This window comes from Protopterus annectens, chromosome 10.part0, assembly GCF_019279795.1.
Source record: "Protopterus annectens isolate FY-2018-M chromosome 10.part0, PAN1.0, whole genome shotgun sequence".
In the NCBI taxonomy this organism is placed as follows: domain Eukaryota; kingdom Metazoa; phylum Chordata; order Ceratodontiformes; family Protopteridae; genus Protopterus; species Protopterus annectens.
Window position 1 is genome coordinate 639,559,102 of NC_056744.1, and position 26,805 is coordinate 639,585,906.

Consider the following 26,805-nt stretch of genomic DNA (forward strand, 5'->3'; position numbering starts at 1 on the left):
TAGGACGTTATTAATGTGATAATCTGTGGGGACGTCATTCTCCCCCAAAGGGGATGATGATACATTTTTTGGTATTCAGCTCAAGGCCATGCTTCTGACACCAGTTATTTGGGTGAGACCTTCTTGGAGGATGTCCACATCACTAGGGGAATTGACAGCACCCAGCTTGCATTCATCTGCAAACTTGGTCAGCCATAGCCTACTGGTTTTGGCATGCACTTCAGAAAAGTATATCCCAAATGACAGAGGCCCCAAGACTGATCCATGGGGTATGCCGTGCATTACGGGTCTACTGCTTGAGGTGGCTTCCCCTATTTTGACTAGGTGGGTTCTATCAGTGAGCCAGTTGGCTACCCATCTGGTAACATACGGATTGATACCTAGTTGACAGTTTATCCATTTTGCTCGAGTGGAGAATAGTGCTGAAGCCTTTGGACAAGTCAAGGTAGGCAGTGTGCACCATCTTGCCCTCATCCATGGCTTTGGTGACTGTTCTCAAAAAAGTCAACCAAATTTAACAGACATGATCACTCCTTGACAAAGCCAAACCGTGTGTTTGGAGTTTGCCAATGTCCTTCTTAATGAGGTCCATGATAATTCATTCCGTGGCCTTGCAGATCAAGCTAGTTAGGCTGATGGGTCTATAATTTTCTGGACTGGTGGAAGCTCCACCTTTGTGCAAAGGGATGACAGTGGCTGTCCTCCACTCAGCTGGGACGAAGACGATACTCAGGCTTTAGTTAAATAGGGCACCTAATGGTGCTGCATGTTCCTGCCAGAGTTCATGTAGGATGCAGCCTGGGATGTTATCGGGTCCCATGCAGGCTGTATTTTTTGCCTTTGACAGGGCAGTGATGACCTGTTGGAGGGGAAACCAGATGGGTGAAGTTTTTCACTGAATCTGTCAGCCAGCAGATTGGCTATATCTGCAGCATTTGTGTTTGTGGTGTCCTTGACCACCAGTTCTGAGCAGATCTGGGTGCTTCCCTTGAAACTGCAGACATACGTGAAGAAGGCCTTATAATTGTCTCTACTAGATGTGGTCAATTTGGACTCAAAGTTTGCATTGGAGGATTTCACTAGTACTCTTATGTGCTTGTTCAGGCTAAGGAGGCATTGCTTCTAATTGGACACTCGCTCCTTCTTGGTCCTGGAGAGCAATTTTTTCCTTTTGTTATATAGTTTATTTACTGCAGATGTCCACCAGACAGGTTTACTTTTCATTTCAGAGAACGATTTTGGCTTGTCGGGTATTCCCGATTCCATGCATCTATATAAATGCTCGTATAGTACTTTCGTGTAGATTTGGACATTTGTGCCAGTTCCTACAGTGGGGGCTGTGAAGCTGATTTTACCATTGCTTAGGAGGTTGTAAAGTTTTTTGTTTGACCCTAGGTAGGGGGGGTCAGAGGAGATGGTGACTTCAAAAGTGACCACTTTATGGTCGGATCTTACCAGGGAGGATGATACTGAAGGGATGCTGCAGTGGTTACTCATGTTGATTAATACCAAGTCCAAGATATTATCACCTCTTGTGGGGGTATCAACTAGCTTTCCAAGGCAAATCAAGGAAATCAGTGGGCACTTGTGTTCTGGCATGAGTAGTTCATCCAATCTATGTTTGGGAAGATAAAGTCGCCCAGTAGCAGGGTAAAGGGTTGAATCGTGATAGATATGAAGAGGTCCAGATAGACAGAGTGGGCATCTTGAGTCAAATTTGGGAATCTGTATCTAGCTATGATTGAATAGGGGTCTTGTCAATGGTTAATTGCACCTGGAGTGTCTCCTGTGCATCATACTGTTTGACCAGGTTGGAGGTGTGTATGTCTTTAATATATATTGAAACTCCACCTCCTTTGGCTTTGCTGCCCACAGTTTGGAGTCTAAATGTATGATACGATGAGTAACCAGGTAAGGCTGGGATGCTCTCCAGAGCTTTGAACCAGGTTTCTGTGACTGTGCAAATGTCAGCATCTTCCAGGGATAAGAATGCTTGCAATGAGTGCAGTTTCATGTTTAGACTCCTAACGTTTAGCAGCATGACCTTTAATTTGCGTTTTGTTGAAATTTTTATGTTGGCAGTTTTGACCTTATCACTTTTCCTAAAAATGGCTCTATGGGGGAGGCAAGAGCCTTTGCGAGAAGCATGAAGCCCAAGCGAGACAGATGCAGGCCATCTCTGGCAAAGCATCGTCGTCTGTCGATATCTTCCCAGGCTGTCAGTTACTGGAACCCCCTGGAAAGACACCAGAAACCAAGCGAATTATTAAAGTCAATCATTTTCTGTTTGTATTGAGGCATAATTCTGGGCGACAGTAGAATGCTGCTTAAGGCTAGGGACATACCTGTCTGGAACACACATTCAGGGAGCTGAATTATGTCTCTCTTCATATAGTCCAGGGAGGTACTTCTCAAGTCATTCACGCCAACATGGTCTATGACCAAGTCATAACAGTACCTGTTGCACAGCAAGCTCCAGCATATCCCCCTGGGTAGAGAGCCAGAGATTATTCACCCCTACAATAAGCTACCATCAGGTCGTATTTGTACTTACGAGGATGGAGGGACTCAAACTGCAACATTTATTCCAGATCACTTTTAACACTATGTAACACTTGCTATTTATAGATATGATTTATTCTTTCCTGGCATTTATTTACTGGGAAAGTCCTACGCAGCAGTGTCCTTTTTCAGTGGAGGCCCAGGAAAAAAAGCTCCATTATACAATCATGGACATCATTTGTAGTGTTACATCATTTACAGTTATTTTCATTCTGAGCAACAGTATCATTATTTAGACATCCTTGCCATTGATTACGTAATTTACAAACAGTTTCAATTAAAAATAACAGCTATGTGGGTTGCTCTTTTTTTTTTTTTTTTTTTTTTTTTTAACCACAAGTCAATAACAAAAGACCAAATGCTACCAGCTCCATCAGCATTGCTTTCAGAATGTGCAGTGGTGGACAGGGAACCAGAACACACTGTAAAACAAACACAAAAGGGTTTTCCTACAGTACTACAGCTGTCCGCGGTAGTGGTGCTGCAGTAGCGTTGTTGTTGCCTTACAGTAAGACGCTGTCCAGTTCGATTCAAAGCTAGAGCGCCTTCTGCATGGAGACATGCATGAATGGGCGTACCTTTGATGAAGGTTGTGCGTCAGGGCTGGTAACTCGGCACGTAAAAATCAACTACCAATCATTAATGGACCGGAGGTCCACTGTGGCGACCCCTAACCGGGAAAAGCCGAAAGACACAAACAAACTACAGCCACTTACTGACCTAATGAAGGAGGACAGGTGCAGTCAGCAGCCAACATATTGCTTTTCTTGCTTGTCTGTTTTATTTTTGGAGACTCTGCGTGTGTTGGGGGTGGTGGCAGCTGAACTCATCTCAATACTTCCTATTCTGCAGGCAAGAAAGGAAAAAATCTAAAGTGACTCTTGGTACATGCATGTTTTTCCCCCATCTAGGGTGGTCCAAAACAACCAGGGGATGCAGGAATAGTTGTGTGCAATTCTCCTTTGCATCCCGAATAAGAGAGCTTTTTTTAGCATTACACATATTACACAGAATACTGTAAACAGCCACTTCAAATATACAAGATAAGCTGAAGAATCCTAATACTTGGCTATTTCCCATTCTACAGTGCAGCTGGAAACTCTCTCCCCATTAGCATGACAAGTCTGATCTGTACAGCCATGGAGCATATTATTATGGATCTCATAAACAAGGACATTGGCATTCTCCAAGCACCTGACACCACCCAATTCGGATTCAAGGGCAGATCTTCCCTGGTGAACCTGGCTGACTTCTTTGAGACTGTCACCAAGGCACTGGATGAAGGAAAGTCAGTACATACAGCTTACCTTGACTTGGCCAAGGCCATTGACACAATCCCCCACTCAGGCATCATCGAAAAGACAACACAACTTGGTGTAAATCCCTATCTCATCAGGTGGGAGGCCAACTGGCGCCTCCACCTCTGATAGCAGACCTGTCACTAGTGGAGTTCCCCAGAGATCTGTCTTGAGACCCCTACTGTTTGTCATCTACTTCTCGGAGGTCCAGGCAAAGACAAAAGGCCTGTGACTGACCAAGTTTGCAGATGACTGCAAGTTGGGTGCTGTCAGCTGACTCCCCGAATGATGTTAACATACTACAAGAGAGTCTCACAGCAACTGACTGGTGCCAAAGTCACAGCCTCAAGCTAAACACAAAAAATGCATAATCATGCCATTTGGCAAAAACACGACCCCTACCGATTACCACATCAACGGCAACCCCTTAAACACACAACCTGTGGTGAGAGACCTGGAAACTCGGGTTGATAACCTCGCATTCGACCATCATGTAGCAGCAGTGGTCAGAAAAGCCTTTTACTTGGTTTATCTCATAAGTAAAGGGATTGCATCCAGAAAAAAGGAGGTTATTACCTCTCTAAAATCTTCCCTTATTAGATCTATAATGGAGTATAATACCCCGTTTGGTATGTACTTCTCCAAACATCTGTACCAACTGGAAAGGCCACATAAATACCTCACAAAGAGAATCCATGGCCTCAAACACTTGTCCTATGTGGACAGGCTCAAATTACATCATACAGGTTGCTCAGAGGTGATCTGTCTCTCACCTACAAGACAATCTCGGACCCTTGTCCTACTAGAGATGCTCTATATCTGCAAGTCTAACTCCTCACGCATTACCCGTTCGAAAGGCCTAAATCTAATATGCAACATCAATAAAACCTGTTGGAAAGAGAGGTTTGTCTCCCACAGGCTGCCCTGTCTCTGGAATAGACTTCCCATACACATCAAATAGAGTACCTCGCTGACCCTCTTCAAGCACAAACTCAATGAGTGGATGGGAAACCACAAATTTGTCCCAGGGGTTCCACTTTTGTCCCTCATTGACAGGGATGACAGGTGCTGACTGAGGTTTCTTTTTGTGGATATACTCTTGGCTAGGCTTGTAAGGGTCCCAGGGGCATTAGCCTAGTAACATCCTATGATCTTATGATCCAATAAATGTACAGAACAGTAAACTAACTTATGTGAAATTTATTCTACAATCATTCGCTTCCATTGCCTGTGAACATCTACTAAGATACCTTTGAAAATTAAGGCTCTTCACTAAAATTCTCATCCCAAACAATGCTAGTATTTCAACAACTTAAGAATATCAATTTGTATATTCGTAGAGAGTTATAACTCATAAGGAACCAATTTCATGCCAGTATTCTGTTCTACAGTGGTTTCCTCTGCCTGCAAACATCTAGTAAGACACCTTGAAAATTAACAGACCTAAACTCTCATCCGAAGCAATGCAAAACATAAGCACGTTACATAATTACTGCTAATTATAGTGCATCAGCAGTTAATATCATGATCAAACTAGTTTTCACTATGTATACAGAACTGTAACAGACTGAGCAAATATTTTGCAACTGCACAACTTGCCTGAGATCCACTGCACTGGATGAAACAGATCGAATCTACACAGAAATATGAACAGTAATGTGCACAGAGGAAGGAGTAATACAGACCACGCCACAGCTGCAGCTGCTCTCCAACTCAAAACCTGAAAAACAAAACAACCAATAAGAATATTTTAAAATGGTTCCTCAACTAGGTCTCAGCTTCCAAATCTACTACGAACCTACTGGCTGATCAAAAGTAGCCAAATATTCTAATAATCCCTGAAACACAAACTCGTATCTTCCCTGTTCCCAAAACTTTCTCTACTTAAATCCACCAAGTCCACTGCTGCACAACCATGGGGAACAGAGAAACACCAAGAAAGGGGAACAATCAATCAATAAATAGCATTTACAAATGGCAAGTGTTGCATGGTGTTAGAAGTAATCTGAAATAAGACATTTCATCATTCATTTAATAAATGCTGCAGACAGCAACATTTGCTCGATCATTAAAACGATGGGTTAGAAATGCTATTTCTTAAATCATAGATGCAGTATATATACCAGGCATACTATAACAACCCTATAGTTGCAAGAATACCTACTAGAATACAGTAATGTTTTCTACAAAACAGATAAATAAAGGCCAGTAAGAGGAGGACAGGAAGCCCACAAATGTTTGCCTGTCATAAAAGGATTCTGGTCCTAGAGTGTAGGCTTTAGTTTGATCATAACCACGGAAAGCAGCAAAGCTGTGACATACTAGAGAAAAAAGCTTTGCAGATGTACATGTGGATGGATTTATAGCAGTTATTTTTAACTGCTAAAGGAGAACTGTTCCATTCTTGTTAACAGACTTTGGCTTAAAATGGAATTGCAAATCTGTTAAACTCTGAATTAAGCTCGAGTTACTTAATACTGCATTGCACGAAAGTGTAGTTACCCTTTATTGCAGTGAAGTCCACTTCCCAAATGAATTTAACTGCATTTTTGCAAAAATTATGCTCAGTGTGTTCTACCTAATGCACTGCTAACAATCTAGTACAAATTGGTCCATTTATATAGCAAATGGCACTTTTTAATTCCCATTACTGTTCTGTAGCCTTCAAAAGTGCAAGAACATTTGAGTTAATTACCCCATCTGTGTGTCCATTCTATCCCAAAAAGACAGAATGTACAGCTGTGTAAGCTTACTATAAAAAGAAGTTATGTACTCACCATAACGTTCCATCTGAGTAGGTAACTTCATTTGTCTGCAACCTGTGGGTATCAGATCCGAGCCGGCAGCTTTCCTAGCCAAAGATTCGAGCTCCAAGCTCCTCCCCCCTACCCACAATGCCCTGCCACCTCCCTCTATCCCTCAGATAGAGTTTGCCATAGTATCATAGAACATTACTATAAACACAAGGAAACTACATGAACATTCCACCTGATGTCATCTGGAAAGTGACATATCCTGATCCTTCAAGATCAAACTAAAGGTCTGGGGGATGGAGGGAGGGTTGGTTGCAGACAAATGAAGTTACCTACTCAGATGGAACGTTATGGTGAGTACATAACTTCTTTATCTGAAGTAGTTAACTTCATTTGATCAGCAACCTGTGGGACAGAGTCCCCAGCTACCACAACTTGGGAGGTCCTCATGGCAGGATATTCCGGAGCACTGCAGAGCCAAAAGATGCGCGTCCTCTGGATATTAAATCCAATTTATGTGTAATAAAAGTATGAGATGAAGCCCAAGTAGCTGCTGCACAAATGTCGTCCAAAGACATCCTCGACCAGAAGGCAGCAGAAGTAGCCACAGAATGGGTAGAATGAGCTCGAACCCTCAGGGGCTCAGGTCGACCAGAGCTATGTGAGAAGGATGCATTGGGAAATCCATCTATCTAAGGTTACCTTAGTCACAGGCTTACCCAGACAGGACTTAACAAATGAAACAAAAAGTTGATCCAGTTTTCAAAATTGAGCTGTTCTGTTTAAGTAAAATCGCAACTGTCTATGTACATCCAGACAATGAAGTCTATACTCTCCTTTGTTCTGATAATTAGGAAAGAAGACAGGTAGATTGATGGATTGGTTGATGTTGACTTCTGAAGCCACTTTAGGCAGAAAGGAGAGATTAGTCCTGAGGGAAACCCTGTCTTTATGAAAGATGATGTATGGAGGCTTACTGAAGAGCGTGAAGCTCCGATATCCTCCTAGCTGAGGTAATGGCAATCAGGAAGGCAGTTTTCCAAGATACATACTTTAAGTCGACTGAAGCTGCAGGCTCAAAGGGGGGACCAGTCAGAGCCAGGAGAACCAGGGTTAAATCCCATGGAGGAACTGCATCTTTAACAGGGGGTCTTAACAGGAAAGTTCCCTTCAGGAATGTCTTGCAAATCTTAGAGGAAGCTAGGGGCCCAAAACTGTTTCCAACATGGAAGTGGAAAATAGCTGCCAATTGAACTTACAGTAGAAGAACTAGCCCCTTGATAAAAAAATATGGGATAGAAAGTCGATGACTGCTGGGATAGGAGCCATAAAGGGATCCAAATTCCTATGCTCCGCCCAGATAGAGAAACGCTTCCATTTACTCTTGTACATTCTCCTGGTAGAAGGCTTATGAGCGGCCACCAGAATGGCCTTAACTGAGGATGAGATACCGGGAGTCCTGGCCATTAATGGAACTGGATCAACCAAGCCGAGAGCTTGAGGTTGTCCAGATCGGGGGGTCTTCAATCACAAGGAATGAGAAATCAGATCCGGAATGGGATCTAAGATCCAGGAAGGATGTACTAGATGAGACCATAGGCATGGGAACCAGGTTTGGCAAGGCCAGAACGGGGCTATGAGGATAACTCTGCTCCCCAACTGACGAGCTTTCTGCAAGAATTTGGTCATCAACGGAAGAGGAGAATAAGCATAAAGAAGACCAGATGGCCAAGCATGAACCAGAAGGTCTCTGGGGACTTCCCCTGGTGGGGGAATTAGAGCGAAGAACTTGCTGCACTTTGTGTTCAAAGGCGACATGAACAGATCACTGCAAGGTTGACCCCATCTGAGGAAGATTTGTTCCGCTACTACTGGGTTCAGAGACCACTCGTAAGGTGAGAGGATAGTTCGACTCAACCTGTCCACTAGAATGTTTGACCGACCCAGTATGTGAGTTGCTATGAGAAAGCGGTTGGTGGATATCGCCCATTCCCACACTCTCATGGCCTCTCGGCAAAGTGGGTAAGATCTGGTTCCCCCGTTTGTTGATGTACCAGACTACTGACATGTCTGTTTGAATTGCAATAGTCCATGGAGGAAGAAGAGAATGGAGAGCCTGCAACGCTAGAAGCACTGCCCTCATCTCCGGAACACTGATATGCAAAGAGGTCTGTGTGTGAATCCACATGCCTTGGACGGATCTGCCCATGCAATGCCCCCCCCCACCTGAGGAGAGATACGTCCGTGGTCACTGTGACTTGGGGAGGGGACATGGAAAAGGGGCACCCTTCCCGGAGGTCCCGGGAATGGAGCCACCAAAGCAGAGATTCCCTGCAAACCCTGCGGAGGGGAATAAGTGTAGACAGGGGGTGACGTAGGATGGACCACTGGACCTGTAAGGTCCACTGAAGGATTCTCATCTTCAGACGTGTGATAGGTGACAGATTGATGGCCACTGCCATGGTCCCCAGGGCCCTCAGGACTAATTCCGCTGGAGGGGCTGATGATTGTAGAAAGGCCAAAATGTGAAGTTTTAATTTGCGGAGTCTGCCCACCATCAGAAAGACTTTGGAATGTATAGTGTCTATCCTGGCCCCTATGAAATCCAAGATCTGAGTAGGCTGAAGAGAGGATTTTTTGCGGTTGATCGTGATCCCTAGATGGCGGGCTAGATGTAAGAAGTAGTCCCTGCCTGAACATAGTAAATGCTTGGTGGGGGCGGTTAGGAGCCAGTCATCCAGGTAAGGAAAGGCCTGTATTCCCTGAAGTCTCAGGTGGGCCCCTACAACTGCCATGACCTTGGTGAACACCCTGGGGGCTGTGGTGAGACCGAAGGGTAGGACCCTGAATTGATAATGGCTGGCTCCCAGCCGGAAGCAGAGAAACCTCCTGGATCGCATGTCCATTAGAATGTGGTAGTACGCATCCTTGAGGTCTATTGAGCACATCCAGTCGTTCGCCTGTAAAAGTGGGAGAATGGACTGAATAGTGACCATCCGGAACTTTTCCTTGGTGACTGACAGGTTCAGTGCGGACAGGTCGAGAATCGGCATTAAGTCCCCCGTCTTTTTTGGCACCAAAAAGAACCTGGAGTAAACGCCTGATCCGGATTGCCCGAGGGGGACGTGCTGGATGGCTCTTTTTCTTAGCAGCTCTCTTATTTCGAAGGCTGCTACCTCCCTCTGATTGGGTGGAACATCGGGGAGGCTCCCCGACCAGGGAGGAGAAGTTAGGAATGGAATGGAATAGCCTCTGGATATGATTCGGAGCACCCAGTGATCTGTCATAATGGACTCCCAATGTGCTAGGTGCTCCGAGAAGCACCCCCCCCCGACTGCCTCCAGAGAGGAACAGTCGGGCAATCCCTCAGGGTTGCTGCGCGGGTCGATCGGAAAAGGGTTCCCTCGACGCGAAATTCTTCGGCCCCCCCTCTGCCTCTGGGCCGGCATCCAACTTGTCCTGCTCTGCCTCGGAAGGACAAAGGATCCGGAGCAAAACGGGATTGTTGAGCTTTTCGGAACCACGTCTTCTTTTGTCCTCTTTGCCGTCAGGATCCGCTTCTCTGCTCCTCAGAGGTCCTTCTCCTGGAGCCAGACGTCTTCCCCGTCTTTCTCGCTCTGCAGAAGCGTATCGCAGACTGTTTTGCCGAAAAGTGTAGAACTGTCAAAAGGGGCATTCGCAAAGGACGCCTTGAACGGTTCCGCAAAGTCGCAGAGATGAAGTCAGGCCTGTCGACGTAAGACAGTGCCTGTTCCACTGGCTCTAGCCGCTCCCTCCGTGGCATGGGAGAGAAGCCGCATAGATGTATTAGTAATTGACTTGAGTGGCCATTCGAGCCGAGAAGGTCCATTTGTCCTCGGCCGACATGGACTCTAGGGGCGATCCAGCGTACTCTTTGATTAGGTCCCACTGGAGCCGAATTACATGTGCCACATAGTTCTGTGACCTTACAGAGAAGGTCGCTGAAGCGAATATCCGCTTTCCGAGGCGGTCCATCATCCAAGACTCCTTGTCTGGAGGATGTACCGAGGAACTCTCCTGTGCCAATTCCTTTTTAGTGGCAGCCGCCACCACCATGGCATCCACTGGGGTACCCTTGCTCCAAACTGTCCTGTCCGTGGGAGGGCTGAGGATTCTGTCCAGTCTCTTGGGTATTGGCTCGCCAGTGTCCAGCTCCTTCCATGCCCTGGTAGTTATGAGGTCCACCAGGGGGTCGGCGGGAGGACACACCCAAGAGGTAGATGGGCCTGCGTCAAACGCCTCCAGAAACACAGACTCATCCGAGGAAGGTTTCTGGGCAGACCCCCCCCCCCTCAAATGTGCAGCATTTCCATAATGTCTCCAATGGAGGCTTCTTCAGGGGGTGACCTTGGGGAACCTTCCCCTTCTTCTAAGTCCGTGTCTTCTGCGAGGGACTCGGGTGAGTCCAAGTGCCTCCTCTTGCACTTTCGTTTGTGAGGGACCTCCTCGGGGGGGCTGTCCGAAGAGGCCTCACCAACAATGTCCTGCTCCTCTACAGGAACCATCTGGGACGTAGGCGCAGGCTGTCCCTGGGGCTGGATGATGGAAGAAAGGCCGGTCTGAAAGGGAATGGCGGGTGGATCCATAGCAAGAGCCTGGGGGCCTCGAATCTTTCGAAAGAACCCTCTCCATGACATTGAATGCCAAGGGTGAACTGCTCTCCCTAGGATCCGAAAGCAGTCCCCTCGGATCCGGCGTGCGGATCGAAGACGACCCGATCGGATCCAAAAGAGTAGTGCGCTCCAACCTCAACGGAGCCGAAGGCCCACTGACCCCTCCGGATCGGATGCTCAACTCATGGCCCCAAGAGCTCGGATCCAAAAACAGATCAGACAGACTCGAGGGTACAGTCGGCGCCAAAGTAGGAAACACTGCCGGCACCGACGTCACCCCGGCTCCGAAGCTAGTCAGATCCAACTGCTCCGAAACCCAATAGCGGGTCGGAGAAGGAGCAATGGGGCCGAAAAAAGGGGGGGGGGGAGGCAAGAGCACTCCCATCTGCAGCTGGGCCTGAAGAAATCGACGCATCATCCGGTCCATGTCTCTTCGAACAGACTCCTGGTTGATCTGGATGAGGCCACCGAGGCCGGCCGAGAAGGCCGCCTAGACGACCTCAAAGGTGACCGGGTCTCCGGCTCCAGGGAGAAACGTGGAACGAAGCCAGGAGGGGGAAGACCCGGGGACCTTAAGGGGAGATGCAACCTGCTTAGACGGCGGGTTCGATAGAGCTGACTCGGACCGCCTCTTGTGGCTACGGTGCCTTTCTCCCGCTCCTTGTCCTTCCTATCCTTCGTTCTGTCGTCCCTTTCCTCCTGGACCAAAGAGGGAGGTCGAGTCCTGGCCAGGGGATCGGAGGCGGTAGGTAGAGCAGCCGCAGCTGGCGCCACAGAGGTGGAGGAAGACAAAGTGGAATCAGGGGGCAAAAGGCCCGCAAGGATTAACTTCGTCCTCCTATCCATCAAAGCCCTGGGGTTGAAGTCTGCACAAATAGTGCAGCCCAAAGAAAGGTGGTCAACACCCAAGCAAATAATGCACCGAGTGTGGCCATCAGCTGGGGACAGCTTATGGCCACACTCAGAGCATTTAGAAAACACAGCTTTTGGGCCTTCAGACATTTTTATAGAAAAGAAAGAACAGGCCCACATGCACACGCCTTCGCACACAGACGGGGGGAGGGGAATTAACTTTAACTAAAGTGAGTAGCTTTAAACTACCCAAAACAAACTAAGAGAGAGAAGGGAACCACACACACAAAGGACAGAAAGAGAGAAAAAAAGCCTTTAAGCTCACAATACCCATGCTAGGAGCTCGTTCCAAGATGCTTAACAAAGCCGCGGCAAACAAGATCTGAGGGTTAGAGGGAGGTGGCAGGGCATTATGGGTAGGGGGAGGAGCTTGGAGCTCGGATCTTTGGCTAGGAAAGCTGCCGGCTCGGATCCGAATCGGATCAGATACCCACAGGTTGCTGATCAAATGAAGTTAACTACTTCAGATCAGTAGATGTTTGAAAAGATCACTACTGCAGGAGCTGTAAGCAATATGGGATGTCCCACAAAGTCCAGTGGTCGACCAACGAAGATGACTCACAGCAGTTCAAACAGCAGGTTTTAATGAATGAACAAGGCAAATAAAAACAAAAAGACTAAGCATAAGCATTAAAGGATGCTTTCGCCAAACACATAGGCATCACACATGATGCCTATGTGTTTGGCGAAAGCATCCTTTAATGCTTATGCTTAGTCTTTTTGTTTTTATTTGCCTTGTTCATTCATTAAAACCTGCTGTTTGAACTGCTGTGAGTCATCTTCGTTGGTCGACCACTGGACTTTGTGGTGTTAAAAGTTTTTTCATTGACTCTGCCCTGGTGGGTGTTTGTGCTGTTTACTTTTCGTTTAATATGGGATGTCCCGCCAAGAATTAGACCTGCAGGCCAGTTTCCAAAGCTTTAGGGCTCCTTCCACAGGCCCTAACCACTTGGCATGCATGACGGATTCAGAGTAAAACCAAAGGCTAGAATGCCAAAACCTCAGAGCTTTCTTGCCTCACAAGATAAGGAGGCTTGAGCTCTGCCACACTGGAACACAAAAATCTAATCATCCCACACACTGACAAAAAAAAAAAAAAGGGTGCTGTGGGAAACAGCTATTGCAGCAGTGTGCCGTCTGAACTTCTACTGTTATGGTAAGCTTACTTACACAATTAGATCATTGCTACAATTGCCTTAAGCAATATGGGACAAACAACAAAACTTATTGATTAAGAAAGGAGGATCGGCATCCAGGAGTCCTTGGAGAATAGTCCTATCAAAGCCTGCTCTAAACCTAGAGAAGGAATCTAGTTTGTAGTGCTTGGTACAGATGTGCACAGATGATCAAGATGCTGCCACTAGTATATTTCTAGGGAACATCCATTTCCAAACCACCTCAGAAGTAGACAAATCTTGCAGCCTTTGCAAAATATGCCACCCAGGAAAACTGAACTCAGTATGACTTGCTAAAAATTTATCTTGAGACTTATGGTAAAGTACTCTGGGCATACATTGACATGGAAATTACAGATTATATAGACCAGTGGTGCACAACTTTTTTGTGGGGAGGGCCACTACACGAATTCTTGGGTCTATATTATGTTAGCAAAACGGCATTACAGCGAATGCCGTTTTGCCGACACATATAGACCCAAGTCTTAAAAAAAAAAAAAAAAAAAAAAGAGAGAGTAAAACCCTAGTTCACCGAATTTTTTCCCCAGAAAAAAAAAAATCAATGAACCAACATACCACTTAAAACATTACAACTGCCTCCCCAACTAAATACACCAACTCCGAGATCACACTACAGTCGTGTAAAGGGCAATGTCACGACTCAGGCCAAGAGATTTCTTTCTCTGGGAAAGAAATAGCTGACCTGAGTGTTCGCGTTTTTCTAATTTCGATCTGTGTAGGCGAAACGGCATTCGCTATAATACCATTTCACTGACATGATATAGACCAGAATTCTTACTGCATCTGCGGGCCACCTCAAAATATAGTAAGTCATTAAGAGTTAACAATAGATACAGGTGACTGGCATTTTTACTTAAGACAGCAGTCATAAAATTGCCTGTTTTCTACATCAACTTTGCACTTAACTTTATTCTGGCTTGCAGCCATAACTTATTACAAACTCTTGCAGAAAGTTACTTCTGTTTACAGACAAGTTATAAACAAGAAAGAATACTTACTTTCACGGTTAAAATTAGAGGTGTATGCAACTTCAGTCAATTAGGTAAGTAAGCACATGCTGGAATGTATGCATGACTGGAGTAAGGCATAGCATTTTTCACTTTTTTTTTGGTTACTCTCAGGTGGTCAGATGGTGGTGTGGGACGGATTTGGCCCCCGGGCCAGACGTTGTGTACCACTGATATAGACTAATAACTTGCTAGAGCAAGTGTTTTTTTTGGAGAGACCAGCAATGAAATTTCCTAAGTGGAGCTTTAATCCAAATAAAACTGTAAGATTGCCTATTTTCAGTTTAAAACATTTTAAAACTTATGATAGAACCCACAAGTAAACAGAAGTACGACAACGGAAATCTGCAGTTAACACATTCAAAAAGGGACTTTTCAAGTAATTTACATAAATAAGCTTTTCAGAGTGACTGCAACTGTACTGATAAACTGATTGCACAAATCGAAATGTTTAATTTGATATGGTTATTTGAATTGTAGATTTTTATATTATATTATATATATATTATATGATAATATTAGTTAAGAATAGATACAAGGTATAGACAATGATTTAATACTTAAAAGAAATTGCAGCCAACTTATACAGAAATTACAAGCAAGTTAGTATAATACAAACTTTATGGTATATTTAGAGAGAAAGCCAGGGGAGAGAAATACAAATAAGGATGTGAGTGAGAGAAAGGAGATGCAAGGCATGAATAGGTACTTGTTCATATTTAAGGATATAGTTTATCCTGATGTGGAGCAAGAACATAGACAGCTTTCGGTCTTTCAGAATGTTTTTTAAGGATGGGAGGGAGGAAGGGGGGGTACAGACTTGATGGATACAAGTAAGGAGTTCCAGGCCTTACCAACATTGTACGAATACAGACAATGCCCAGCAGAACTGATAGGTTTGTAGACAGACAAGAATTTTTGGCCACTGGATCATAATGACCAACTGGGAAAAAACTTGTGTAGAATGTTATTTAGTGCTGGAGAAGCAAATGGACACTGGACAATTTTATAGGTGGTAAGAGGCTGTATATTTTACTAACCAATTTAGGCTTTTTAGTGCTATACAGTGATGGATTCTGAAAGGGGCATTTGCTACAAATATGGCAGCTTTGTTATAGTATTGTTCAAATTTTTATGTTTGTGATGCTTGGAGGTTATAACGATGGCAGCATCATAAAGAAGTGTGGGGAGGAGACGAGTAGTGGCAAGTGTCTTCTTAGTTGCATTGATGAAAAAATTTTTAATGAGTTTTTCTTTATGCAATTTAAGATCAACATCCACCATCTAAACCAAGGGCTGACTCCAAGGATTGTATTATCGAGACAGGACTTTATTTCTTTTCATGAGAAAGGGACTCAGTAGTATTTTAAGGGCTGAGCATGAGTTGCGAATTACAAAGCCACGTTTCAGTGGCTGTTAAACCTTCCAAGTAATTTTATGGAGGTATGCCGTGTTTATCAGATGTGCAAATGACCATGAACAGTGAAGTCATCTGTGTATTGTACTAGGAAGGCCTGTTGCATGGAAGGTGTTGGTCTTCTCCTTTTTAACATGCTCACCAAGGAGAGAGACTCGTGTAAACCAGTGGTGACTGGGAAGTATGGAGAGAGAGAGTGGAGTGCCATTTTATTAAGTGATACCTACTTGGCAGGTAGCTTTTGAACCATAAAAGTGGACTGAGAGAGACCCAAGGAGGACATCTGAAGTAGAAGTTTGCTGTGTCAAAGGCTTTAAACAAGTCTAGAAATAATGACAAACTAGTCGCTGTCTTAACTCCAGCTTTATTGACAATATCTATATAGGTTAGAAGTGCAGTGTTAGCACTGTGGGAAGGATGGAAGCCATGTTGTGTTGGAGACAGGAGTTCTTACTGCAGGAGCCAGTTTGAGCAATCATTTTTGAATACACTTTTCAAGTATTTTGGAGGGGGGATAAGATTGCTATACATCTAAAGTTAGTAATGTCTGTCGAGTTTCCTCCTTTGTGCAGAGGGACAATGTGTGACTTGTTTCAAAGAGAGGTTATTAGGGATTCCTAGACTGACCTATTTATAAGGATTGAGACAGGCTAGGCAATGCTATCAGCTGCTATTTTAAGGTAGTCACTTGGAAGGCCATCAACTGAAATAGAGCATGTTCTGAGTTTGTTAAACAGAAGTCTTACATGGGATGTGGGTACACGTATGAAGGTGAAAGTGGGATGTGGCAACATGCGGCTGTTGGACAGGGTTAGGATTAGATATCAAAGAATTCTTGGTTAGAGATGCTATACTATATGAAAGAAGAGGTGAACTGTATCGTGGTTTTGAGTGATGAGTTACTTAGAGAGAGGCTTGGGTTGAATCTTTGGATGGGATGGAAGCTTTCTTTAATGGCTGTCCAGAATTTTTACAGTTGTGTTTACTACAATTCCAAAAGTTATGAAGTTTGTTTTTGTTTTCATTTATTTGCTTTCTAGTAGGATTGTGAAACATCCTGAAGTTTAAGGTATTGCTGTATTTTACATTTTTGGCATTCTTTTCATGGTTTTTCACTATCCTACTTTAACATTCTACTCTTTTTGGATAGCCAGATCACATTATTTGTTTTCAGTCTTACTTCTAGGAGGTGCAAACCTGTTTAGGATATTCAGAAAACTTGTACTGAACTCATTAACAGCATCATCTAAACTGAAGATTTTTAGGAAGTTCAGTTCATAGATGATAGGGCAAGTAAGGAAAACTTCTGGGCTAAACTTGGGAAGATCACGTGTTTAACAAACATACTGTTTAAGTGGATGTGCAAGATGTCTGGTTGTAAAGACTGGTCATTGTACCTGTGGTGGTGTATTTGCTAGGGTCTGATAATAGAATCCAGTCTAATACGGAATTTGATGTCTTGCTATAATGTGCTGGGCCATTAATTAGTTGTGCAAAATCATATAAATTCATGCTAGATGAAGGGTAGTTAGAATTTATGACCAATTGACATTACATACCTAGAAGTATTTTTTCTTGCAGAATCGTTCTGGAAACCCAGGATATCTGCCATTACAAGTGTATTGTCACCAGGAGGAATTTAAAGGATAGTAATACATATTTGTTTATAACTGTTTATTTTCAGGAAAGTAATAAGAAGCCTAGGTGAACTGAATTTTGGTATTGGTTTGTTGCAAGAGGAAATGCAGTAGTTGTTGGGAAATATTAAAGTAATACTGCCACCCTTTCTCTTTATATGGTCATTACAGATGACATTACAGCCAGGAGGTATAATTTCAGAGTTGTTTATGCTGGGTTTGATCTAAGTTTCAGTTACACTAAGAATATCAGGCTTATATTGTGAAATCCAGGCATGCAGTTCAGCAGTTGTCTTATACTTCTAACATTTATGGCAACAAAAGATAACCGAGGTTGGGGGTTGACTACTGTGTTTCTACACTAGTGTGTGGAAGAGAAATGTCTTGATATTCATTGTGACAGGTGGAGCCAGGATTAGGGTGAATGTCTCCTCTTAGAATGATTTTAATATATTGGGAAATGATATCTTGGAGAATATTTTCCACTTAATTTTGTGTGGAAAAATACTGAAGTCAACATATTTTGAATTCTGTATTTAAAGGGTTAAGCAGAAAAATGTTCACTGCGTGCAAACTGAAATGCTCTGGAAAATGTTTATCACTGATGAATGCAGAAGTTAATCTTAAACTGCTGATAAGAAAGTTAATGGTGCAAGAATAACTGTGGTACTGGCTGGTAAAAACAAGTAATCAAACTATCAATTTTAATGAAAGTCCTCTGTGCTACGTGTATGTACATGCAGGAGGGTCTATATAAGGTGAACTTAAAGTACAAGTAGGCAGACTGCTGGCATACTACTATCATGTAGCAGGTCTCCATGCATGTAAAATAAAGCTGTTTTACTTGCTTACAAGAACTTGGTGTGATTCTTCCAGAATATGTTAGAAGAGTAAAATCTTTCGACATACCTGGCGCCCAACGTGGGGCGGCCCCTGCACGGCGCGAATCGAACACAGAGAGGCTGAATACCTGCGCAGGTGGAGACAGATCAGGCTCTCCCCGAATGAAAGACCTCCAACTGAAACAGGTTGAAATTAGAGGCCAGTCACTCTTTCCAGATTCAATCCGTGAGGTGGCAGCGAAACAGGGCGGAGGAATCAGAAAGGTAAGCAAAAAAAACGCTATTTTTTTGTTGTTTCTGATTGGAATTTTTGTCTAAATTTTAAGGGACTAGTCAAGGGAGAAATTTAATTTTCTCAAAGTATAAGGAGTATATGTGAATAGATTCCATATTCAAGAGATCTCAGGAACAGGAATAGTTTCTCGTAAGAGAAATGGGAACAGGAACCAGTTGCGCCAAAGGCGACGACAAAACTGAAGATGAAAAGTTTGTTTGATTTACACCCAAAGAATGTAAAGTATTTAGATAAATGGAAAAAAGATCATGGGTTTAGTGGATGTTTAAATAAGTCAGAATGTCAAAATCTAGTAAGATTACTGCGCAAACAGGCAGAAAATAAGACAAGGAATCAAAAGAAGGTGGGGTTTCCCAGGCACAGAAATGGCTGGAGGAAGCAAATAAAAGACATAGGGAACAAAATTTGAAAAAAGGGTGTGGTAATTCAAGTGAAAAAGATGTGTACTTTGTTCAAAAGGAAGATAATGAAACTTCCATAGTCAGTCGTAGTCACCAGAATCCCTCGGCCCCTCCCATCCAGTATCCAGACCCTGCACAGGTTATTGAGGTGCCCCCCGACCAGGACCCACCGCAATACCAGGCTTCTGTGGGTGGCCCCCCCACGCCAAGTATTATATTACAGAGAGAGCCTGCCAACACTCTTGACTTACGAGGCGGAAGTATTAGGAGAGAAGGGCACTGGAAAATTAAGGAAAAGGTAGATCAGGAAGGAGAGCAATACCCACTGATAGAAGTGGCAAATCCTCAAGCAGGCGCAGAAGGCGAGGTTCCTACCATATTGGTCTACCGACCGTGGACCCGTGATGACATCCGAAAAGCGGTAGAGGGAATTCCCCATCCAAAAGTAGATATGTAAATTCCATTACAGACGAGGGGCATGAGAATGAGTTATAGATTAAACGCTGTAGAATTTGAACAAGTAATAAGGCAAATCCTAGGACCTGATTGGCACCTTATTTGCGGAACTTGGGACCCCCTGCTACCAGAGGAAGGGGGAGCCCTGCCATTTAACTCCGAGGTGTGTAAAACCAGAATAAAGACTCTCTTAGATAAAATAGAAAAACATTGGAAGCCCAAAGCAGATTGGACTTGCATTAATCAATGCGTTCAATCAGATGACGAAACCGTAGACAATTATCTACATCGTCTCACACAATGTTTTGATGCTCATAGTGGGTTGATTAAGGCAGAAAATCAGGAAAATGACTCACCCTATGAACAGCAATTGAAGAATGCATTTCTAAAGGGCTGCAAGACAGCCATTGGTAACTTTATACAAAAGCATATGATCACACACAGGACAGCGTGTCTACAGCCCCTTATGGACTATGCTAGACATGCTGAGAAATACCTGAAGGAAAAAAAAAAGATAAAAAAGCCCAGACTTTTACAGTTAGTAAAGATGGAACTTTAATGTTAGTTCAAGGTTCCGCAAATCGCGGAAGAGGGCGTGGCAGGGGAAGAGGACGAGGACGGGGAGGCATAAGTCATTCTGAGGATTTCGAGGGTAGGCAAAAGAGGGGGGAGTGTTTTAAGTGCGGTAAGAAAGGACATTTCGCCAGAGATTGCAGAGGACCGGAGAAACCGATGGTTGCTTCCGGTGGTACCGCATGACTATATGACGGTCAAAAAGACGTAGATGGAGGGTATGAGGAAGAAGAAGAAAGAGAGAATGGGGAAGTAGGTACAAGTGAAGACGATAGGTGGGGACAGGAAATGGCAGAAAATGAGGAATATCAAATGGTAAATCTAACAGCACTAGCATCAACTCTGCAATTGGAATCCCAACCAGTGATCACATTGCAAGTTGAGGGCCGAGACATAGAATTTCTTTGTGACTCACGGGCTTCAAGAACGTTAGTCAGAAGTACTGCCATATCATCCGATGTTACCTCGGATGAATATGTGCTTATAAAAGCAGCAAATGGTCGTATTTACAAAGAGCCATTGTCCAAACCTCTGTGGTTTACCGACCCAGAGACGAACCAAACTATACGGTTCCGAGTAATAATTTCAAAAATCTGCCCAGTACATTTACTAGGAAGAGATTTAATGCAAGTGTTCGGCATAGCAGCCGTCCCAACCTCCACTGGGATGGTGGCAAGGAGAATTGAACCGAATAGTGCAATGCTATTAGAGGGGCAGGGAGATCTACATTACTGGTATAGTAATGATTTGATAGAGACAGGCCCCCAGAGTGTAGTGACGGCTCTTACAAATTTGGCATTAAGCAAATACGGCATAACAAATCCGAAGGTGTCAGATCCATTACATTGCACAATGTATTACAGAAGATGTGCCGGACCTGATTTAGAATACGAAAAGAAATTTCTTAGTTTTAAAAAGTCACCAAACTAGTATTGCATAGCCTTTTTTGGGACACACTAGGTAATTCTGCAGTCACATGTAGCCTTACAAGGGATATGCAGCTGCTGTATAAGAATGAATTAACCACACATATTTCAGTCACGGAGGGTGAAGGAATGTCATGGTACCTCGTGGGTAAGAAAATAACTGAATGGGTAGGATGGACACCAGAACAGTTGGCAGGTAAAGGCGTTCAGGTTCAAAAACTTAACTGGGTTACACAAGCCAGACCGACCGTGCACCTCTGGGAAGACGAACCGATACAATCCCCTGGGACATTACGACTATGTCTCCTTACCCCCATGGAAGAATCTCAATTGCAGACGATTCCAAACTCATTATGGTCGCAGGGTCAGCACGATATTGGACTGATTAGAATGGCAGGACAGGTAAAGATTACACCCAAGTCAGAATTTAGACCTCATAAACGGCAGTATCCCTTGAGCAGAAAGGCAGAGGAGGGCATTTTACCGGTAATCACAGCACTTTTGAAAGCTGGAGTATTAATTCTGTGCACAGACTCACCGTGTAATACATCCTTATTTCCAGTAAAAAAAACGGATGGGACATGGAGGATGGTACAAGACTTACAGGCAATAAATGCCGCGGTGGTACCTCGGGCCCCCATAGTCCCGGATCCGTCTATTCTGCTGAACGATATCCTTCCAACGGATAACTACTTTTCTGTAATTGATATCAGTAATGCCTTTTCTCTATTCCCTTGCAGGAAGATAGTAGATTTTGGTTTGCATTTACGTTTATGGGCAAGCGTTATACCTATACCAGGTTACCGCAGGGATACTGCGAAAGTCCAACCATCTTCTCACAAGAGATGTCCACCAATTTGGCTCAGTTCCAACCAGCCCAAGGGTGCCACCTACTGCTGTACGTGGATGATATCCTCCTGGCCGCGACTACGGAAGAACTCTGTAAGTCCGAGACTATTCGACTACTACACTTTCTGGCACATGAAGGACATAAGGTAAATAAGTCTAAGTTACAATTTTGTAAATTAGAAGTACGTTACCTGGGTTATACTATCTCTGGGAAGGGCAGGCGATTAGATGACAGCAGAAAGAATGCTATTTTACAAGCCCCCATGCCAACTACAAAAAAAAAATGATGTCCTTTTAGGCATTACGAACTTCTGTCGAGTTGGATTCCCAACTATGCCGAAGAAGTGCACCCGCTATCAGACTTAATTTTGCAATACCGATGGCGGCAAAAGATTTGCTGCACTGGACAGACAAGGCAGTACAGGCATTCACTAGGATCAAGCAACTGATAGCTGGGTCAGCGACATTGGGGTTTCCAGATTACAGTAAGACCTTTATACAGACTGTAGATTGCAAGCAGGGATTTATGACATCTGTTTTAATGCAAATGTATGGAGATAAGTTAAGACCATTGGCATTTTACTCTAGCAAATTAGACTTAGTAGCACGAGCATTACCACACTGTGTGCAAGCAGTAATTGCAGCCGCTTTGGCGGTACAAGCGTCTGCCACGTTGGTATTGTTCCATGATCTTACGTTAAAGTCCCGCACTCTGTAGCAGTCATCCTTCTGCAGGACAAGTTAACATTTCTGTCACCTAGCAGACATTTATCTTGTATGACTACGCTGTTATCACAGCCACACATGACAATTGAGAGATGCACTACCTTAAATCCAGCGACATTGCTACCTGTTGCTGAAGACGGTATCCCGCATGTATGCTTAGATCTCATACATTCTAAAGTTCTACCAAGACCGGATCTTAAAGATCAACCCTTACTACATGCGGACTGGACACTGTTTGTAGATGGGTCAGCACGCAAAACAGAAACAGGCACCACGCAGGTAGGGTATGCAGTTACTACTGCAACTCAGATAATAGAGGCAAGACCACTCCTCGGGAACTTATCCGCTCAAGCAGCGGAACTGATTGCTGTGACAAGGGCATGTCTCCTTTCGAGGACAGGAATGTCACTATCTATACGGATAGTCAATATGCCTTCTCTACGGTACATGTGTTTGCTCAGCAATGGAAAAATAGGGGATGGTTACAACCTCGGGAAAGACATCATGCACAAAGAACTAATCCTTGAATTACTACAAGCCGTCCAACGGCCACGGGATTTGGCCATCTGTAAATGCGCTGCTCATACCCATGCTAAGGACCCGGTATCACTTGGTAATGCCCTAGCAGACAAAGCAGCCAAAGAGGCAGCTATGTCCAGTACCTTTTCACTTGAAACCACACCTACAGAATTACAACCAACAGATAAGTTTGATTTGCAAACCTTACAAGTCATGCAGGAACTTAGCACAGTACAGGAAAAACAACGCTGGACTAGGTATGGTGTTAGACAGAACAAAGGAATCCATGTGGGACCGGATAATAAATATGTTTTGCCTACTAATCTTTTTAAGTATGCAGCACTAGTTGTGCATGGCCCTTCCCATCTGGGCCCTGCAGCTATGGTTAGAATTATCCACCTTACCTTTTGGACCAAGGGTTTCATTGCATATGCAAAACGTTTTTGTCTATCCTGCATAGTATGTGCTAAATACCACGGGGGAGGGGTCAGAGTTGCTCCGGCATCATTTCCAACACCCCCCTATCCTTTTCATACAATATAGAACGAACAGAAGAAAAAACCAACTGATAAATCCACGAAGTGGCTGGGTGCCCAAGGAAAAGCACAGTACCAGGAACGATGTTTTAACAGCTTTATTGTTGATCCACTCCACAAGAACAATGCTGAACTAAGTAACGTAACAGAACACAATACACACACGGTTGAGCGCTTTCATCTGCGAAGCAGATTTCATCAGAACCAAGAAGCTCCCATAAAAAGTTCTTAAATATCCAATTGGGCGCCAAAATAAGTGAATTGAATGATTGAATTCACTCAACTTATACATCTTACAGGGTTATGCCAATAAGCATGCAAAAAATACATATATAGATTGTATAAATGTATAAATGCAATAAATCAAAGGCAAAACTGGTTACAATATGGCTTGTTTGAAAAATAATGAACAAAAAACTAATAATAATATTATAATAAAAATATAATAAAAATATAGTAAAAATATAGTAAAAATGTAGCTAATATCACATATCCTATATTTCTGATGTATACATATATCTCGTATTGATAATGTATATAGGTATATAAGTAGGGTGTAATAATATGAAAATTGTATAAATTATAATGTATCAGGGTAAAAAATGACTATATACAATTGAATATAAAATTGAATATAAAATATAAAATATAAAATATAAAAATATAAAAATATATGAATAAATGAATAAAAATGAATGAATTAATGATATTGTATATGAGGTATAAAGTGTATGTATATATATAAATACAAAATGTATGCACAAGAATGAATGTACTAAAAAGTACTAAAAAGTACTGAAAAGTATTCACAAAGACTAAAATGCCTCAAAGGTGGCATGCAACCACTCAACGTAAATGATCAGTGCATTGGTCAATATACATTCAAAGGTGACAAACCACTGGTGCAATTGATAGGACAGATCAATATATCAATATGTCAAAGTAAAAATGTCTCATAATAAAAATGTACCCACATGGATCGTCCTAATCTACATAGCTGGTCACATCTTGAATGTGGAAAATAGAGTGAATGCGTAATCAAAATATTCTACATGTAAAATAATAGATAATTAATCAATAATGAATAAATAAAAATTAGTTAAAAACTAATAGCTAATAAATGGTGTGGTACATATATTTAAAATGACTGCGTTAACTGTCAAATATAAGGAAGGGTTTAATACTTATATGGTCATTGAGGCCAGGTTTTGTGGTTGCGTCACAAATCATTTGCCATTTACTTTCCAGGAGAGATAAATAACATTTCCAATTTCCCCCTGCAGTTGTTATATCAATGTGATCTATGATGCTGAACAAAAAGGAATGCTCACTACCCCTGTCTATAGTATGCCTGCTTAGTGCATTGTTGGGGTCCTTCTTTCTAATCCTGTATGTATGTTCGTAGATGCGGGTCTTGAACCTCCTTTCTGTTTTGCCTATATAAAATGCATCACATCTCTCGCAGGTGGCAACATAAACTAATCTAGATGTATTACAGTTGCCACCTTTGCTGTGCAGAATATTGTGCGTGATGTTATTTAGTTTCACTAGCTTGCTAGTATTGATTAATCCGCACTGCTTGCAAGATCCACATTTTGTGGTGTGTCTTAGCATTTTGGCCTCCCTGTGTTTCTCCTGTGGCTTTTCCAACAACCTTTTAATGTTGAGAGAAGTTTTATACACAAACTTAGGGGCATTCCCCACGACACTAGTAGAGTCGTCTGATATTCTAAAAAGGTTCCAGTGTTTTAAGAGTATCTCCTTGAGGGTGTTCACATATGGACTATAAGTAAGGACACAATAACATCCTTCTTGAACTCTCTTCTTTTCTTGTGAAATGAAGGGTTTGCCTAATAAGGGTGGGTATTTGTTCCCCCATTCCTTCATAATATATGTTTGTATTGGTTTTGTTAAATTGTTAGGATAACCCCTATTGGAAAACATTTCGGATATCATATTGAGTTCTCTCTCCATAACCTCCCTGGTCGAGCTCATACGTGCAGCTCGAATGCACTGACCTTTGAAGATATTTTTAAATATATGAGGAGGGTGACAACTGTTATAATACAGGTAGTCATTCGAAAATGTTTTTTTCCTATAAATTTGAGATTGAAATCCACTCTCCGTGGTGGATATATATGTATCCAAATATGCTATACCCTGAGACTCCACGTTATAAGTGAATTTTAAAAATTGAGTTGTATTATTTAAATAGTCAATAAATTCTGGTATCAAACTGACTGGTCCTTTCCATAAGACAAATAGGTCGTCCAAAAATCTACTGTAGAATGAAACATACTTATAATAAATGCTTGGGAATACATGCAAAGATTCCCATTCGAGCATTACTACATTGGCAAAGATCGGGGCACATGAGGCCCCCATAGCAACTCCTCTACTTTGTCTGAATAATTCCCCTTGGAATTTCAGATAATTATGTTCCAGGACCAATCTCATCATGTCGACCAACAAATTGATTTTCTCATAACTCAACCCTGAAAATCTCTTAAGACCATCAAAAAAGAGATCAAGGCCTTTCTCCTTTGGAATGCAGGAGAAAAGGTCGATGACATCGATGGTTATAAAAGTTTGGCCTTGATGCCAAATCAGGAGAGTGAGCCTACTCAGAAAACTCCAAGAATCCTTGATGAGATGATCAGCATTGTGATATACCTGCTTAGTCCAAGAATCAATGGTCACTCCAATGTTGTATGTTTTGGACTTGGAACCGGAAATGATGGGTCTAAAGGGGGGTCGGTTGACATTTTTGTGTATCTTCGGAATGCCTATGATTGTAGCCATCTTGGGAAATTCATTTCTCATGAACTCGTAAGTATCATTCGTGATCCTATTATCTAATAGAAAGGCTTCGATGGCTAGGTCTATATGTTGATAGCCTATATTAACCTGATTGAGGGACACTTCTTCATAGTTTCCGGATTCATGTAGAATGTTCAAAATTTCCTGATGGTAGTCGACAGTGTTGAACACCACGATCCCTCCACCTTTGTCCGGTTTCATGATCCTTAGGTCTTTGTTGCCTATAACGGTATTCAAACACTCTCTTTCTGCCACTGTAAGATTGTCTAGTGAATAATCAGATGGTTGAGATTCGTGCTTCCTGATGTTTTTCGAATGCCAATATATGTCACTTGCTACCATTTTTTCATATTGAGCCACCATAGGATTGTATCCTGGAACATAAGTACTCTTTCTTTTGAGTCTGGACTGATGACCTTCTTCATGCTGTTCCGTGGTAGCTTCGT

At 43.0% G+C, this 26,805-nt stretch overlaps 1 protein-coding gene across 1 annotated transcript in view; it reads right to left on the bottom strand.

Annotated features, from left to right (window-relative positions):
* Positions 1-26,805, bottom strand: part of NDC1 (NDC1 transmembrane nucleoporin) — a 2,145,343-nt gene that overhangs the window by 2,099,888 nt on the left and 18,650 nt on the right. Inside the window, exon 2 of the mRNA XM_044085460.1 lies at positions 5,460-5,580. Coding sequence (XP_043941395.1) covers positions 5,460-5,580 — 121 coding nt within the window. The remainder of the gene's footprint in view (positions 1-5,459; positions 5,581-26,805) is intronic.